The sequence below is a fragment of the Petaurus breviceps genome, unplaced genomic scaffold (assembly GCF_028583685.1).
Source record: "Petaurus breviceps papuanus isolate PSGF00001 unplaced genomic scaffold, PetGlider_PUasm1.0 189, whole genome shotgun sequence".
NCBI lineage: Eukaryota > Metazoa > Chordata > Mammalia > Diprotodontia > Petauridae > Petaurus > Petaurus breviceps.
Genome location: NW_027185809.1, coordinates 31,116,734 through 31,129,052, shown reverse-complemented (window position 1 = coordinate 31,129,052; position 12,319 = coordinate 31,116,734). Strand labels below are relative to the sequence as shown.

Below are 12,319 nucleotides of genomic sequence, written 5' to 3'. Positions count from 1 at the left end.
TTTATGTACCTAATAAAGTTTTCTTCATTTAAAAAAAAGACAGTTCCTGCCTTCAAGGACCTCATAGTCTAACAGGGGAGACAACATGAAACAACTTTTATACAAATAAGAGAGATAAATTGGTTAAATTGGAGGTAATCAATAAAGGGACAAGACTAGAAATTAAGGGGGATTCAGAGATGTTTTCTGTAGATGAGATGTTAACTAAGACTTGAAGGAATCCAGAGAGTGGAAAATGAGGAAAACATTCCAGACATGGGGGAATAGCATAAATTTAGGGCCAACATTTAGTTATCAACTGGGAACAATAGATGGAAATGATAGGAAGAGTGATTTTATCTTAATGTACTAAAGAATTTCCTGACCAATTAGAGCTTGTTCATGTATGGATTGGACTAGATGACCTCTGAAGCTTCTCCCAACTTTGAGATTCTGTGAGTCTACAATTGGCTCCCTTGGGAGGTAGTAAGTTCCCCAAAACTGGAGGTCTTCAAGTGAAAAGGGAAGGAATGGGCATTTATATGGCATCTATTATGCACCAGGCATTATGCCAAACACTTTTTATCAATATTTTCTCTTTTGACCTTCATAACAAACCTGGAGGAAGGTACTCTCTTGATCCCCATTGACAGTTGAGGAAACTGAATTAAACAAAGGTTAAGTGACTCAGCCAGGGTCTCATAGCTGATGAGTGTCTGAGTTCAGATTTGAATTCAGCTCTTCCTGATTCCAGACAAAGCTCTCTATCCACTTCACCACCAGCTACCTCAAGGCTGGGCAAGATGCTGAAGCTGAATTCTATATGACCCTTTGCTGGCGATGTTGTAGAACAGGATGTGGCTCTTGCTCAGCTATAGTTGGGGTCCTTTCTGACTTTGTTGTTGTTCATCCTTTGTTCTCAAAGACCAATGACATCATAAGTATCATGTCTTGACTTGTGAGTGAATTGGATTTAAGTGAGGCAGAGTTGCACAAAGTTGTGCGACTCATTCATGCCTCCAGACTTATTGAAATTCAGTGGCAAGACAAAGGTCAAGATGACAGGTAATGGCCCAGGATGCAGTGGGTGACCTTGGCCTCTCTAAATTCAGGTTTTTCCCAGGCAGGTCTCAGTTTGTCTTTACCATTCAGTGATTGATGCTACCTCCATCCTCCACCGTAGGGCCAAGTTCAACTCCTTGGGTATTTTTAATTGTGTATCCCCAGCACCTAATACAATACTGTGTGCTATGCACTTAATAAACATTGGTCAAGTGGGAAAGGATGTGGAAACATTAAGGGGAATGGACTTTGGTGACTAAGATCCCCGCCAGAGGCCGCAAAGAAGGAGATCCATTGGTGCCTACCTTATGGCTGTGTAAGGCCCAGGCGACCTACCCATTCCCTGTCTTCCCCTACAGATCTAGATGAATGTGCTGGGGAGGAAGAATGTGCACCCCATGGCGAGTGTCCCAACACCCACGGGTCCTTCTTCTGCCTCTATGCCCCTGGCTTCTCTAGTAAGCCTGGAGGCACCAGCTCAGTCTTTCAACTCAGACTGTGGCCCTGTCCAGGATGTAACCAGTTCTAGATGCCAGGCGTTGGGCATTAAGAGCCATGCCAGGTGCTTTTGGCATATATCATTACCATGGACAGATTGCTAGGAGGCCAGGTGCAAAGAGGCTCAGAAGCCCTTTCTTAGGCCTCAGTTGAGATGGGTTCTCTGCCCTCCTTACCTTTATATGGCTACTGTTCTCTCCTTCCATTCCTTTTTTTAAATTTAATTTAATTTATTAATCTATTTACTTTTAGTTTACACCATTCAGTCCCACAAGCTTTTGAGTTGCAAATACCATAGCCTCTCCTGCCCCCTACCCCACCATGGTGGCATACAATCCAATATAGGTTCTACAAATACCTTCACATTAAACATTAGTCAAGTTATAAAGAAGGATTATAACCAGTGGAATGAACAATGAGAAAGAAGGAACGAAACAAAACACAAAAGAGGGAGAGCAAGTCGTTTGCTCCAATCTGCATTCAGACTCTGTAGTTCTTTCTCTGGATGTGAATAGCCCTTTCCATCCTGAGTCTTTTGGAATTGTCTTACAGCCTTGCATTGCTGAGAGAAGCCCAGTCTACCAAAGTTCTCCTTCTATTTCTGCTACTCATTTGTTCAGGCCTCTCCTGTTTGGAGAATTTCAGCTCTGGGATTTCCTATCCTCTCCCCTGGCCTCTCCATCTCTACCATAACTGTCCCTTGCCCACTGCATTGGGAAGGAGCCTCCCTGGGAGGAGGCAGCCGAGAAGAGACTCGGCCTTAGACAAGGGCATGCTCATTGGCTTTCTCTTTTAGATGTGGACGAATGTGCAGATATAGCCAGGTGCCTGGGAGGGCAATGTCTCAACACAGAGGGTTCCTTTGTCTGTGTGTGTGAGAGTGGATTCCAGCCTTCTCCAGAGAATGGGGAATGTGTGGGTAAGTACTGACCTGGCCTGGGCCACAATAGACTCGTGCTTCTGTTCAAAACAAAGAATATTTGAGAGACAGTATGATATAATGAAGAGTCCTGGACTTGGCCTCAAGATACCCGAATTTAAATCCCAGCTATGGTATTTGCTATCTGTGTCACCATAACATTACAGAGTCTCAGTTTCTTCCTCTATAAAATGGGGATAATAATTGTACCACTTAACTCATTGGCTTCTCATAGGGAAAGTTCTGACTAAATGTGAATTATTCCAGCTCTTTCCTGATTCTGATACATATCATAAACTCAAAAGGGCCAGGGAGTATAGATTTCTAGCATTGGGTGGTCCCTAAGTTCCCATGGGCATTAAAAGTAATTCCATTAGAGCAGAAAGGATTTATTGAGTATCTACTCTATACACAGAACTGAGCTAGAGATTAAGGGAGAATCTAAGAGAAGTAAAAGTTTCCTCTCCTCATTGAGCTTATAGTCTAGATATAATTTTCTTTTAAGAACTTTTAAGTCCTTTCACACATTTATCTTTCTGAGAACTTATAGAAGCCCTATGGCTGAAGAAGTTGTTCCACAACAGGAAGGAGACGTGGATGAAGTGACCGTACTTACAAAGAATAGGCTAGGGTCCTTCCAGAAGTGATCTTGGGATTTTGGGGCCAAACCAGCTTACTGGGACTGACTTATACTTCCCTTCCTCTTCCCTTGACTCCTATGTGTTTGTGCTGATGACAGATATAGACGAATGTAAGGACTATGGGGACACGGTGTGTGGGACCTGGAGGTGTGAGAACAGTCCTGGATCATACCGCTGCATCCTGGGCTGTCAGCCTGGCTTCCACATGACCCCAACAGGAGACTGCATTGGTAAGGAAGGGTGAGAAAAGCTAAGGGAAAGCAGTTACAAGGTTTAAGGGTCTAGCAATAGGAATGAAGAAGAAAGAAACATGGAGGAGGAAAAGGATCTATCTGTCTCGTTCTCTTCCATCTCTCAGACATAGATGAGTGTGCCAATGAGACTTTGTGTGGGAATCATGGCTTCTGTGATAATACCGATGGCTCCTTCCGCTGCCTGTGTGACCGTGGCTATGAGGTTTCACCCGCCGGCTGGGACTGTGTTGGTGAGAATCCCACTGGCCATCCCTGGGGGAATGATCTGTCCTTCCATCCCTTTCCAAAGGTCTTGAAAATTCTGCCATGGAAGCTCCTGTGGCCTTCTAAACCGCTCAGGTGATGAATAAGTACCATGGAGCAAAAAGTACTGAGTACTGACCTACTCTGTGTTCAGTACAGTGGGAGACACAGGAGGCACATTCTCTTGTCCTGGAGAGATGATCATATGATTGGTGATAGAGACCAGCAACAAACAAAAAAGGGAAAACCTCAGCATATAAGAGAGGCTATGTGGTGTAAGGAAAAGGACTCTGGAATTGGGAATCAGGTGACCCCTAGGTTCCTCTGTCACTATATGACTATAGGAATTTGGGCAAATCACTGGACACTGTTGGTCTCTGGTTTCCTTCTATCACTGACAATCCGTGATTGTACATAATAAATTGTGTGGGAACTGGAAAAGTTAATCAGTATGGGGCAGCTAGGTGGCACAGTGCATAGAGCACTGACCCTGGAATCAGGAGGACCTGAGTTCAAATCTGGCCTCAGACACTAAACACTTACTAGCCATGTTACTTTGGGCAAGTCCCTTAACCCAGATTATCCTGCCTTCTGCCCTCCAAAAAGCAAAAAAAAATGTTAATCAGTAAGGCCTAATGTTGTTTCAGAAGCCTTTGTGGAGGAAGATGAGGTTTCAGCCAGGTCTTTAACCTGGCTCTCTTCTATTGCCCAAGGGTTTCAAAGGAGTAAGGGCAGGCAGGATCTGCCATCTTAGGGCAATTTGCTTAAAGCTAACACCCAGAGCCCCCTAGGAAAGAAAGCATGCCTTAGCTCTTTCTTCTCCCTTCTCCTGATTGTCTCCCTTTCTGTCTACCCTCCATTACTGGGCCCCCCTCCTACTCCTCACCCCCACATATCTACACTCTTATTCCTCTATCACTTCCCCCAAGACCATCCTGCTTGCTTATTTTTCTTTGGAGAAGATGAGCTGATGGGGGTGCCAGATTGGCTGGAGACAGAAGTCAGTACCAAGACATAAGGCCACTGTCCCCTCCAGAAGCTATCTTTTTTCTTCTATTGGTCACTAACTGTCCTTGACCTGTACAGATGTTAATGAGTGTGAGCTGATGGTGGCAGTGTGTGGGGCTGCACTTTGTGAGAACGTGGAAGGCTCCTTCTTGTGTCTCTGTGCCAATGACCATGAGGAATATGATGCACAGGATGGCCGTTGCCGCCAACGGACGGTTGGAGGTGAGAGGTCTGCTGTATGGTAGTAGATGAGTATAGGGCAAGCCAGGGGGCAGGGAGTGGGATGAGGCAGAACCTGGAAAGAGGATGCTAATTAATGGCAAGAAGTAGACCAAGGGGAAGAAAAGGGTTTCCATAATCTCTGGAGATCAGGCAGACATTCACCTGGCTCGAAGGTCTGCTCCAGTCTAGGGACTGTCTGGAAGATAGATAATTTTTGAACCATATTTTACTTTGGGCCAAACTTATAGGAGGATGGAAAATACCAAATTAAATTAGACCCCGTAGGCCTGCCCTAGGTGCAGTGATCTCTCTAGTTGAATCTGGGTCATGAAGGGACACAATCAGACTGATTTCCATTAAATACAGGTCAAGAAAGCATCGAGGGGCCAACTGGGGAACACTTTGCTGCACCAGAGCGCAAATTCTGCTACTCAGGAGCAAGCAACCCGTCAACGTGCACCAGGATCCTGGGCCGGAACACTACCCGAGAGGAGTGTTGCTGTACCCAGGGAGCCAAATGGGGAGAAAGCTGTGATCCCTGCCCTTTCCCTGGCACAGGTAGGGGGCCCCAAGAGCCAGCATGAGAGCATGGAGCTCAGGGAAAGCCTGTGAATTTGCTGGGGGATGAAACAACATGAGCAGGAAGGAAGAAAAGTGAGGTAGGAGGGAAAGGCTTTCACTTCATCTGAGCTCTCGCTTCTCTCTTTACCACTTCTGCCCAGTGGAATTCAGCAAGATCTGCCCCAGTGGGAAGGGATATATCCCGGTGGAAGGCACCTGGATGTTTGGACAAACCACATATACTGGTAAGGTCCTTCCCCAGAACTTTCCTCCTCTACTTCGTCCTTGCCCATTCCTACCTCCTGAGCAGATGGGAAGATCCTCATAGGATGTTTTCACCTGAGATGCCAACTAGAGTTATGACCAATCAATAATAGTCAATAAACATTTATTAAGGACCTACTATGTGCCCGGCACTATACAAATAAAAACAAGGCAGTCCCTGTCTTCAAGGAATTTAAAGTCTAAGGGAGAAGACAATGCACAGAAGGAACCTGGAAAGTGGGAAGTAGGATGGGGGAGAACATACTCCTTAACTTTTTTTTCACTCCCCAAGTACTTTAGCTAAAGGCATTTTGAGCTGAGTAGCCCCAAGGAAGTCTAGAAGCCCCCAGCTCAACTACAGCTTTCTTCTGTTTCCCCCACAAACCACCCGTTTCCTTCTTCCCTGTATTTGTTCCCTACATAAGAAACCAGTCTAGAAGTCATTACTCTCCCTCCCACTCAGACACACATGAACACAAGGGAAAAGGAAGAAAGAAAAGACAGCTGAGAATAAAGCGTTGTTCTATCTGCTTCCCCCCTCAACCCCCTACCCCCAATGAACCTACAGATTGTAGGGAGTGGAGTCCCAGCATTCTGGTAGTTCAGGTAGGAGGGACCCTGTCCCTGATGGCAACTCTGTCCCCATTCAGATGCGGATGAGTGTACGATGTTTGGCTCAGAGCTTTGTCACAATGGCCAGTGCATCAACACAGTCCCTGGATATATTTGCCTTTGCAACCCTGGGTATCGCTATGATGCCTCCCTCATGGTGTGTGAAGGTAAGATCTGTCCTCTTCCCCAAGCTACCCATACCCTCTATGACCCATAGGTAATAGCTCACCATTCCTCTTGCTCTGAATTATCAGAAAAATCTGTCCTGCCCCTATGAAGAGTGATATCTTCTCAAGGAAAGGAGCTTCCCTACCTGGGGGGAATATCTGGCTGGGGACCCTGGCTGGGTTAGTGGCTAGTACCTCTAAGGTGAGGGGATTCATAGAGCTATCGGGGTTCCATCATCATGCCACAGGAGTGACACAGCCCCCGAGGTCCTATTTTACGAAGACAAATGGCAGGCTTAGCCGTGTACAGTAATCCCCTTAGGAGGGATCCCAACCAGAGTATCCTCTAAGGCACCTAGATGCAACAGTGGATAGAGTAAAAGATTTGAATCCAGAAGACCTGAATTCAAATGCTGTCATATAAGCACTAGCTGTGTGACCCTTGGCAAGTCCCTTACTTGGCCAACCTCAGTTTCCTCATCTGTGAATGGGGATAACAGTGCCGATGTCTCAGAGTTGTTCTGAAGATCAAATGAGATGACATGACAATTGCTTTGCAAACCTTCAAGTTCTAAATGAATACTATCATCATCATCATCATCATGGAAAGAGCCATGGTGTCTTAGCTTTCAGTTGGGATGTGAAGGATAGGGAAACTGGAGCATCTTTGTTATTTATTTACATTAACTCCCTTATTCCAGGCCAAATGCAGTCGGCCTTGTTGGTCCTTGGTTCCCTGTCTCCTCCTCTGCTCCTGCCACCCAGCCTCTTCCCTGTCTTTCCCACAGATCATAATGAATGCCAGGACACAGCCTGTGAGAATGGAGAGTGTGTGAACACAGATGGTTCTTTCCACTGCTTCTGCAGTCCCCCTCTGGTCCTGGACCACAGCCAGAGGCATTGTGTGAACAGCACAAGTAGCATGGGTAAGATCAGGGCAGCACACACACCATGGGAGCTCCAAGGTGGGGAGCCAGGACTGCAGGGCTCACTTGATATTTTTTTGTCCTTTGGCAGACCTCCCAGACCATGACATCCACACGGACATCTGCTGGAAAAAAGTCACTAATTATGTCTGCAGCCAGCCCTTTCGAGGTCGCCGTACCACCTACACTGAGTGCTGCTGCCAGGATGGCGAGGCCTGGAGTCAGCAGTGTGCCCTGTGCCCCCCCAGGAATTCTGGTGAGAGGGACAGCTGACTGGGCTGGGCTGGGCATCCATAGACCTGGGCCAGAGGCAACAGCACAGACAGATTCCTAAGGATTCCCCATTAGCTGAAGAGATGGTAGAACAAAATGAGAATCTGTGAAGAGAGATAGTAAGGGTTGGCGTGCCATCACTCTCTACTGATCCATGCTCTTTAATGAAAAGGGTCCCTGTGGCAGTCCTCTGGAGAGTACCCCCAAGGAGTTTAAGTCACATTAATATGCTCTCTATGTTCTGGGGGAATAGAGACCAGGCTGAGGGTGGAGAAGACACTAGTTGCTCTAAATTCATACTCAAAGCTTTTCTCTCCTCTCTGACAGAGGTCTTTACTCAGTTGTGCAACGTGGCCAGGATAGAAGCTGAGCGGGAAGCTGGCCTTCATCCCCGGCCAGGCTATGAGTATGGCCCAGGACCCGATGATCTGCACTATGGCCTCTATGGCCCTGAGGGGGCCCCCTTTTATAACTACCTAACTCCTGAGGAGGGTGCTTCTGAGCCTCCATTCCTGAATCCTGCCAGCCACCCAGTGCCCAATCTTCCTGCCCCTGAACCACCACTACAGCCTTCGGAAGTCCAACCCCACTTTGTGGGCAATCAGCCAGGTTTGTGCTACCTGTCTGTGACAGTGTTCGGGAGGAGGAGCGATCAAGTACCTTTTCCCATTTTTCTCTTCAAACCTAACTTGGTAATTCCTCATCCCTGATGTTAGAAAAGGGAAATCTAGCCTCACCAGTGAAAATCATAGAATCAAAGGATAGACAGTTGGAAAGGACCTCAGTTTTCCCATCAGTAAAATGAGAGAATAAAGGAATAGAACACATGGTCACGTCTCCCAGTCCAGTGCTCATTGGTGACCCTGCACTGCCTCTCATGAAGAAACTAGTTTAAGGGATAGGAACCTCCGTGTTTCAGTCATCAAACATTTACTGAACAGCAACATTAGACTAACTACAATGTTACACACTGGGGTGTTAGAGTCTCAAGCACCTACAATGTATGTCATGGTTCCTGATCTCAACCAGCTTACATGTAACTGCCTTATGTGTGTATACATACTTCCCTGTGGGTCCATTTTTCTCACTCATCCTAAAGACTAATGAATTAATAATTCATTCAAGAATCACTTTTTAACCACCTACTATATGCAAAGCACTGAGGCTAGGCATTGGAGGAATTACAATTCAATTGAAAAACTGAATTCAATTACAATTTTAAAATACCCTCATGATATTTACAATTGGGGGGGGTGCTACATATAGCACCCTCCATACATCCTTCACATGTGTAATACCATAAAAAAAGATACTAACTATACATGAAAAATTGAACATTATCAGAGAGATACGCAAATTGACATGGAGCTGGAGAAAGAAAATGCCACTCTAGCTGGCCTTTGAAGAATGGATAATAGGTGTAGCTAAATGGTGCAGTGGATAGAGCACTGGCCCTAGAGTCAGGAGGACCCAAGTTCAAATCTGGTCTTAGACACAACACTTACTAGCTGTGTGACCCTGGGCAAGTCATTTAACCCCAATTGCCTCACCAAAAAATAAACGAAAAGCTATATAAAAGCAATTTCAATAAACACTTTTTTTTAAAAAATGGATAGGATTTCAAAGGGTGAATATGAAAGAAATAGAAAATTCCTTCAAAAGGAGTACTATGAACCAAGGCATAGAGGTAGGAAAGCATAGCATGTGTACAAGAGACCACATTTGTTGTTCAGTCATGTCCGACTCTTCATGACCCCTTTACTTGGCAGAGATACTGGAGTTTGCCATTTCCTTCTTCAGCTCATTTTACAGATGAGGAAACTGAGGCAAACAGGGTTAAGTGACTTGCCCAGAGTTACACAGCTAGGAAGTGTTTGAGGCTGGATTTGAACTCAGGTCTTGCTGACTCCAGGCCTGGTACCTAGCTGCCCAAGGTACCATGAGTTGTCTGTTAAAGCTAGAGTGTAATGTAAGATAAGGCTTAAAAGTAGGGGAGGTACCTGGTGGTAAAAAGCCTTGAATCCTTTAAATCTGAACACTCATGTTTCCAATCTGGCTACCTTGGGGCTGGAACTCAAGATCTGCTTAATATTTCCACAAAGGATGTATACGTGTATGTGTGTACATGTGTACTTTATAAATTTATATAACATACATTTATGTTTACATATATCTGTGTGTGTGTGTGTACACATGTATTTTAAACAGAATCAAAATACATCTTCACTTGGCATTTTTGGGAAAATTTCATGATACCCCTGAAGATCACTGTTAATAAATGTTCTGAAACATTGTAAAAACAGAAGAAATCATTGGAAGAATAGAGTTGAGTTATGTGTTTCTTCCTTCTCTCCCTCCATCCTCTGACTCCCCAGGGAACTATGACAGTTTTGAAGGTCTCCGAGCAGAGGAGTGTGGTATCCTCAATGGCTGTGAGAATGGCCGCTGTGTCCGAGTAGATGAGGGCTATACCTGTGATTGCTTCGAAGGCTTCCAGCTGAACACAGCCCAGATGGCTTGTGTGGGTAAGTTTAGAATGGGAAACAGGGATAGGGAGTGACATTCCCAGGAAGAGGGGTACTGTGACCATGTCATGTGGTATTGACAAGAAAGACCAAGGACCTAAGTACCCAGTTAGAGTCTCCTTGAAGTTATTCAAGACAATCTTGAACCCTGCTGTGTTCCTTGATGAGTCTACTTGGAATCAGTCAACTCCAAGTGCCAAGGGAGGTCTTTTCTGTGGAAATTCTTGGGACAGGACTGAAAAAGGGACATTTCCATAGCCATTACTCTGGGGGTTGGTACAGGACTGCTGCCTTGTACTCTTGAGGGGAAAATATTATTTCCTTGTATTTAAAGGAGAAAGACATACAAAGTCCAGTGAACCAGGCAAGGGAAGTTTTGACCACTTCTAGCTCACTGCCTCATCCACTCTCTTATAGATGTAAATGAATGTGAGGACATGCATGGATCCACAGCTCTCTGTGCACATGGTCACTGTGAGAACACCCAGGGTTCCTACTACTGCCAATGCTCTCTGGGTTATGTGGCCATGGCGGGTCCTCCCCACTGTATCCCCAAGGAATAGTGAAGAATGGCACTGGCAGCCACCTGGAAATGGCCCATAACCACCTGCAAGGGCCCTGAGGAGTCTGTCCCAACAAGGCAGATGCCATGATGGCAGCAGTAAGGGGGCTGGAGGCTCCGTCCCCAACAAGCCTATTCATCTCCTAACATCTCTCATTGCTGAGGTCCTGAGAGGGCCTGCTTCATCCATGAGTATCCCAGCTTGGCTCAAACACCACCAATTGCTTCGATGCTTCATGGGGCCCGTTTCATTGCCTTTTCCTGACTTTGCCCTGTGATACTTGCTGAGGGAAGAGCCTGTTCTCTTCTCTCCAAACTGTGCATATCCACAGAGTCCCTTTAGCCTCCCACTCTAGGCATCCATCACATTCCAGTTGTGACTCTCTGTGCCAGTGAACCCACAGCTGTAAAACAGGCAAATAAAATAGCTGCCTCACCCTTCAGCCGGTCCTTCAGAGCCCATTGTGCTGGAAGGGGATTCGAGTTTTGCTGATAACTCCAAAGCCCCTCTTCGGAGGACTTTTGTCTCTACTAGGCTGGGCTGGGCCCTTCTTTTGATGTATCTCCATTCTATAGCCATTTCTGTAACCCCAGGTGGGCAGCAGAGACCCTCACCGCAGAGAAGCAAGACTAGTGCTGGCCTTCTTGGGCGCAGGAGATGCAAGAGAAGGGAAGCAAAGACAGATCCAGAGGAAATGCGATAAAAAGGAATAAGGGGAGGGGAGAAGAGAAGGAGAATGGAGAAGCAAAGGAGAAAGAAAGAGCCAGAATTTTACACGACTCTAAAGGAAACATTTTAGTGGCTTCAACTTAGTAAACTTGCATCTCCCAGCAGGTCATAGCACTGTGTGCACCAGTAGCAAGGCTGTTGCAAGATGCCCCCATCTCCAACAGACATTTGTAAAATACACGTAGCTTTTTATAGGAACCAAATCTTTCTTGTGCTCTCCTTTTTTTGAAAACCAATTTTATGTGTTAAAAATAAAAAGGTCTATTTTCTGGCCCATGGATTATGATGTATGTGTTGTGTATTTTTAACCTCTGCTTAACAATTCAGTTTCAATTGAATTCAAAGAGGTAGTGGATGCCTATCTGTTTGACAAACACTGTTTGGAGTGGAGAAAGATCCAAAACTAACTGAAGCAGAGTGGAACAGGGTTGATGAAAGCCAGGATTAATGAAAACATATGACACATTTGGAAAATCTCATATCACCAAGCTTTCCTAGAATGCAGTGTACAGAAAGGGAAGTAGTAGTGTGACCTCAGATGTAATCAGTCTCTTCTCTGAAACCCTAGAGTCCCTAGAAAAATGCAATTTTTGGATTCGACAGCTATTTTTTGTTTAAACATCTAAATAAAGGACCTGCTTTAATTTAATTCAGTAATAATTAGAGAAGAGTTTGTCACATTCAGACTGATAGAGACATAAAGAAAACTTTGTATAGATTTCCTACACCTAAAACTTTGTTCTTGTAGAGATGTCCTGTAGAGATGTCCCGTGACCACTGTAGTGCCAGTGAGGGAAGGAAACATAAAAAGGTAAATCTTTGGGGAAATGGGTTGTTAGAGAGTCAGGTCCCCAAAATGCCCTCTTATCTTGC

At 45.4% G+C, this 12,319-nt stretch overlaps 1 protein-coding gene across 1 annotated transcript in view; it reads left to right on the top strand.

The window, feature by feature from the left end:
* LTBP2 (latent transforming growth factor beta binding protein 2) overlaps positions 1 to 11,724 on the top strand; it is a 204,309-nt gene extending 192,585 nt beyond the window's left edge. Inside the window, exons 23-34 of the mRNA XM_069092220.1 lie at positions 2,336 to 2,458; positions 3,198 to 3,329; positions 3,458 to 3,583; positions 4,683 to 4,826; positions 5,193 to 5,384; positions 5,549 to 5,632; positions 6,302 to 6,430; positions 7,219 to 7,356; positions 7,448 to 7,612; positions 7,957 to 8,238; positions 10,005 to 10,154; positions 10,572 to 11,724. Of these exons, the coding sequence (XP_068948321.1) occupies positions 2,336 to 2,458; positions 3,198 to 3,329; positions 3,458 to 3,583; positions 4,683 to 4,826; positions 5,193 to 5,384; positions 5,549 to 5,632; positions 6,302 to 6,430; positions 7,219 to 7,356; positions 7,448 to 7,612; positions 7,957 to 8,238; positions 10,005 to 10,154; positions 10,572 to 10,717 (1,811 nt within the window). The 3' untranslated portion in view covers positions 10,718 to 11,724. The remainder of the gene's footprint in view (positions 1 to 2,335; positions 2,459 to 3,197; positions 3,330 to 3,457; positions 3,584 to 4,682; positions 4,827 to 5,192; positions 5,385 to 5,548; positions 5,633 to 6,301; positions 6,431 to 7,218; positions 7,357 to 7,447; positions 7,613 to 7,956; positions 8,239 to 10,004; positions 10,155 to 10,571) is intronic.
* The last annotated feature ends 595 nt before the right edge of the window (positions 11,725 to 12,319 follow it).